General features: G+C 25.1%; 1 protein-coding gene across 1 annotated transcript; it reads left to right on the plus strand.

Annotated features, from left to right (window-relative positions):
- Positions 1-1,245: 1,245 nt before the first annotated feature.
- On the plus strand, positions 1,246-3,642 carry LOC122856147 (A disintegrin and metalloproteinase with thrombospondin motifs 18-like). Its single transcript, XM_044157840.1, has 9 exons — positions 1,246-1,282; positions 1,882-2,101; positions 2,179-2,317; positions 2,407-2,555; positions 2,634-2,689; positions 2,760-2,889; positions 2,974-3,265; positions 3,355-3,459; positions 3,547-3,642. Exons 2-9 carry the CDS (start codon positions 1,953-1,955, stop codon positions 3,640-3,642), a joined length of 1,116 nt encoding a protein of 371 aa, XP_044013775.1. The 5' UTR covers positions 1,246-1,282; positions 1,882-1,952.
- The last annotated feature ends 2,358 nt before the right edge of the window (positions 3,643-6,000 follow it).

The raw sequence follows: 6,000 nt of genomic DNA on the forward strand, positions 1-6,000 counted from the left end.
TTATTATTTATATTTGAATATTGTTTGTGGTGTTTGTTTGAGGGTTAATAATCATTGAAAAAAGTGACAAGGAAATGCCTGGATGAGACGTCCGGCTCAGCTGATCCAGGATGTTACCTGTCTCGTATCCGGAAATCGCTGGCATCGGATATCCTTGGCTATCCGAATAGAGCTCTACTATTTCCTTCCTCAAAAGAATATATATATGTTATAAAAAATAAATAAATAAATAAATATCTCAATCAGGGTTTTTTTTCTATTTTTTGTACTATTAATAGAAAATTATGAAAAAATAAATTTATTGAGTTTATATATACATAAAGTTTTTAACCATCATTTTAAATAATGCAAATTGAAAAATTTTTGCATTTTCATTTTGCATAATAATTTTTATTTTAAATTCAACATAATAATTTTTTGTAAATTACAAATATTACAATTAAAATAATATTTGATATTTAATTTTAAATTTTTCAATATGAATTTTAAAAAAATTTCTGGACCATCATATATAAAGTCGTTATTACCACTGATCAATTTTTTTTTTTTTTTCCATCTACAAAGTTTAAATAAATATTACAAATTTTTTCAATGTGACGATAATTGGCATAGAATAATCGATAATCCTCTTCACTTTAAATACAAAAATTATTCTACAAATAAAATTATCCAATACTAGAAAAATTGAAATTTATTGATAGAATTAATTTTCTCTATAAAATTTTTATTTGACATTTCAATGACTTTTTTTTTTTTTTTATTTTATCAAAAATTATTTCAAATTTATTTAAACAACTGAATAAATTTAAATTCAATAAATATAACTATTTTATTTTGTACAATATTGAATATAATTTTTTTTCTTTCATTATTCTATCACTTTAATAATACATAATAATAATATTAATATAAGACACATGGTTGTGGCTATAATAAAACCATGACATGTTCACCATAAGTTTAAATATGACAATATAGAATCAACACTATTAGTGTCAATGACACCTCTAGTGGCAATACTGAAAACATGCGTTTGGGGGGGGGGAGGAGAAAGAGGTGGAGCTTTATGTATTTAGTGCGTGAATGTAAATGTGTAAGTGTAATACTATCACATACATCTTGACCCAATGTCCAATTCTAGCTAGACACCTCTCCCCCCCCCCCTGCATCAAACGATTGACATGTATTTCTTATTTATCAGAAAAAACCTTCTTTTACATTAGAACTGCAAACGTTCACCCCACGGTGCTTAGACATTTGATATTAAAAATCATCAGCACAGGTAAAAATTTTTCCATGTGGTGTCATAAAAGTAGAATAGATCTCAGTTAATGTAATTATTTTTTTTATTATTAAATTTTAAAATATATAGTATTAATATTGTAGTTGGGTGTTTTTTATTTGTGTGTGGGTAATTTAATTTGATAGGTTTTTTAATAATATTAAAAATACAGTGACACGTGTCAATAAATAAACAGCCGTTGCGTTTAATTTTTTAACAATTTATTTTTTTTTTTTTAATCGTGATATACTTGATATAATTTTTGAGAAGATTTTTTAAAATTAATTTAATAAGTTTGTTTAGTTTAAATACCAATTTTCCAAGTTGTCACTTGTTCCATTTACATTTCCAAAGAAACACTTGTTAAGAATTTTTTTTTAATTATTTTTTTAAATTTTGTCTATTAAATATTTTATTGACATAAAATTAGAGCTCAACAATTAGAGTTCAAGGTAACGAATGTGGCTACTGTTACTAAAATTGTCAGTTAGATTTGAAAAAATAAAAAAAAAATTTATTTATTTCCACCGGGGATCCGCCTTTTTTTTTTTTTTTAGGTTATTGAAACACACTAATTGTAAAGTGATTTTTTAATTCAGATACATAGGTACATTGGTATATTGTGTTGCATAAATTTCATGATACCAAGACGTATTAATAAAAATTAACAATGATGTTGTTTCCATCATTATTGGCATTTTTGTTTCTTATACTTGTTGCCAATATTTCTGATGCCGTACCCGTTAACACAACAACAAGTGTATCGGAATTAACACCTGTAATTGAAGTATTGTGTGTTGTTGATTATTCTACATACCGGTAGGCATTTTAAATAATTTATTTAATAAATAAAAAGATAGATTTATTAATTTTAAATTGATTTCTTAATTATGCAGGCTGCACAGTGAAGGCAAGAATCCAACCAAGGTTGAGGAATCAATGAAATATTATTACTCAGCATTCTGGAAAACTGTAGATATTTATTTTCAACAACTGAATATTAAAATTGTTCTCAAAGATGTCATTATAGCACGTGTGAGTTGAAATAAATAAGCAATTATAAAATAATTACATTACAATAAAATTTGACTAATGCTTTAATATGTATTTAATTTTGTCATTAGAATAAATTCGAAGATAATCATTATCTCAAAGTAAATAAAAATCGTATTGGCACAAATGGATTGAGTTTTGATTTGTTAAATACTTTTGGAAAACATCTTTATTACAACAAAAGTTTACATAATCATGATATTGCTGTATATATAACTCAGTAAGTTTAATTTTAAATTTTTTTTTTTTTTTTGTTTATGTATTTTTAGACATATTAATCAATTATTTGTATTTTTAGATTTGATATTTGCCAAGATGTCAAGGCAAATAATTCTTGTGAAGTTAAAAAAGATGGTAAAAATTATTTTATTACTACAAAATAAATACAAATAAAATAATTTAATGATTTTTTAATTATTTTCAGTTATCACATTCAAAAATGAAATTTGCAAAATTAAGCATGACATAAGTATGTCTCATTCTGTTGCAATGATTACAGACAAAAAAAATATTTTCACAGGCATAAGAAATGCAGTATTTGCAATTGGAAATTTGTGAGTTTAATTTTTTAAATTAATTATTTAATTATTTAATTATATACTTGTTGGAATAACTATATTTTTCATACATTATAATAGATTGGGTATATCAAAAGATGGTGAATATGGAGCAAAAAAATGTAAATCAGAGCATGGATACTTCATGTCAGGCAATATTGATTTTGCATCACCTTATAAATTCCAGTGGTCAAAATGCAGTATAAATTCCATCAAAAAAACATTGAAGTCTTTGTCATCATCCGACACATTGTCATGTCTTTTTAAGAAGTCAAAAAAAAAGGAAATAAATTTATCAAAAGCTCCATTGCCAGGACAATTGATACCAATTGATGATTATTGTGAACAAATAACCAGCTACAAATCACGTATTGTAAGTTGTAAACTTTTTTTTTTTTAATCTATACATAACCTTCACTCAGGAAAAATAATAAATTAATTTTTTCTTATTTTTCTTTTTAGTATACTAGTTATCAATGCACTGAACTAGCTTGTCGTTATGGGGATGATGATGAATCAATAATCAAAGGACCAGCTATTGAAGGATCATGGTGTTGGGATCAAAAAGTAAATAAAATTATAACATTATCACAACACTACTATTAAACATGACAATTGTTGCATTTTTTTAAATAAATTATAATTTTATTTCAGCGATGCTCTTTAGGTAAATGTGTTGATTACGGTTTGTCAGATGATCAACGATTTTGGAATGACTTTGATGAACTATACATTCCCAAACCAATTTAAAAATAATTTTAAAACATTAATAAAATTTATTTAAAAATTAAATTGACAAGTAAACAAAAAAAAAAAAAAAAAAAAACTAAAGAATATTAATTGTAATAAATTGAATTATAAATTATTTTAATATATTTGTTGTAATTATATTGAATAATTTTATAATAAATAAATATAATAAAAGTTTAATTAAATGTTGTGTAATAAAATTAACATTATTTAATCATCAAAGGTACATGTGCTATATCTAAAACTTGAAAATGTCATACGGTATATGTATCAAGAAAAGACGATGACGATGATGAGGATAGCCTGAGGTATGCCATCGTCACTGTAATTACCAACTAAATATGTAATTAATTTAATAAGTCAAAATTGCTAAATTTAACATACACGCGTATATCATCAATGTAAAATACATTTACAAGATAACACAATGTATATATATGCACTTTGACTTGTGTAATAGTGTGTATGCAGCAACAGAGAATCTAGATGCATCGTCGACAAGACCGTTACTCTTCGTTACGACCCCCTCAAAGACAATCCCTTTTACCATCAGCTCATTTGACGGAAATACACAAATACAAACAAATCTATTGACATATATATATGCATATTTTATTTCTCTTGGGTTCAACACACACACACACTCACACAAGTCAAAGATTTATTTGCTTTATCAAAGATTTTCTCAAGTTTTTTTAAAAATAAAACTTTTAGTTTTTCTTTTTTTTCTCCAGTAAAAATATAATAATAAAAATATTCATGAGAATATACAGAAAGATGGAATAAATATCATTTAAAATTTGATAAATTTATACACTGTGTTGTATTCTAATTGATGGATATGTTTATTTAATAATAAAGTTACTTTGATGTTGAAGTATATATATATATCAATTTTACATATTTTAATTTATATGTATTAGTTACTTTGCAAGCTTCAATGTTTTCCATTTGGTCTTGACGTATAACAGTCACATTTCTAATGTACTTTTGTCTTTTGTTTAAATTCACATAGCATGGATAAATTTACTGCTAAAATGAAAATCTCTCTTACATACTGAATACATATAAATTCACATACAGTATTATAAAGATGAAAAGCTAGTCACAAGGATTTTTATTTTTTCCTTTTGATGTATCGCTTTCTGTAAACCATAAAAAAATAAAATAAAATACTAAAGCAAAGAGAACAAAATAAAATTTATATTTATATGTATGTGTGTATATATTTTCTTGGAGAGTAAAACGAGTTCCCCGTGGAAAAGCTTTAGCTATGATTTTACATATAATGCGATATGGCAATAGGAGATATATAAACTGCATTTCGCACACACCATGGTAATGTAAAACTTTCCAAAAGCTCTATAAAATAAAAAAATATAATAATAATAATATGTGTGTATATAGCATCACCTGGTGATAAAATTCTAGTGGAAAGTTACCTGGAAATTTTTATAAATCCAAGAGCGACCAGTTTTTATCCTTTATTTCGAAAAAAAAAAAATTAGATTGAAGGTTAAAACAGAGGAGAAAAAAAAAAACAAGTAAATAAAATGCAATGATGTGGTGGAAATAATTGACTTTGAAATATCCGTTTTATTATTATTTAATTTGGAAATCAATACAGGCTTGATAAGAAAAGAGAGGATAAGGAGGAAAAAAAAAATAATAAAAGCAAAAAAAAGGTAGAGAAGAGAAGTAAGCGTAATGAAACGAGCGAGAATTTTAATCGAAGTGTAAGGAACGAGAATCACGCGGGCCACGAGTAAAGATCGATATTCTATAATTACAAAGCAACTTTCAATGCTCTGTCCCTCTTTTTCTCTATCACTCTCTCTCTGTCTATTTTCAACCGAAAATCGTGGGCAAAGCTAGAATATCTGACACCCATTTTCGTGGCAAATTGCTTTAGTAGCCGTTCATAGGTGTAATTAAGTAATAACCCGATTAGACCATGTAGAATTAAAGCTACACCAAAATTCAAATGAATTCATGCTTAATAATTTTATCCTACTTGTAAATTTAATAATATTATATATTTTAAATATCGATAATGATCATATATATATATTAAAATTTAAATGGTATTTAAATTAATTATCTTGTTTGTTAATTTTTCATCATACTCTCTAATTTTTTTTTTTAATTAACCAACCAGAATTGACATTAGTTTTTTAATAAACAATTTATTTATATTACAAAAATTTTGATTTATTAAATTTAAATATATTTAACTAGTCTCAATAATGATTGATAATTTGAGTGTCTCATTAAGAATAAAGTAAATTAATGAAAGACACTCAGATGGAAATACATAAATAAACCACAAGATGCTTCGTTGAGCAAATAAAACAAAAA

The sequence above is a fragment of the Aphidius gifuensis genome, linkage group LG5, assembly GCF_014905175.1.
Source record: "Aphidius gifuensis isolate YNYX2018 linkage group LG5, ASM1490517v1, whole genome shotgun sequence".
In the NCBI taxonomy this organism is placed as follows: domain Eukaryota; kingdom Metazoa; phylum Arthropoda; class Insecta; order Hymenoptera; family Braconidae; genus Aphidius; species Aphidius gifuensis.

Excerpts from the sequence above, each read along its gene's own strand:
- LOC122856147 (XM_044157840.1), top strand. The coding sequence starts at position 1,953 with ATGATGTTGTTTCCATCATTATTGGCATTTTTGTTTCTTATACTTGTT. Across the intron at positions 2,102-2,178 it reads GTTGATTATTCTACATACCG|GCTGCACAGTGAAGGCAAGA; the intron begins GTAGGCATTTTA and ends TTAATTATGCAG. Across the intron at positions 2,318-2,406 it reads AAGATGTCATTATAGCACGT|AATAAATTCGAAGATAATCA; the intron begins GTGAGTTGAAAT and ends TTTTGTCATTAG.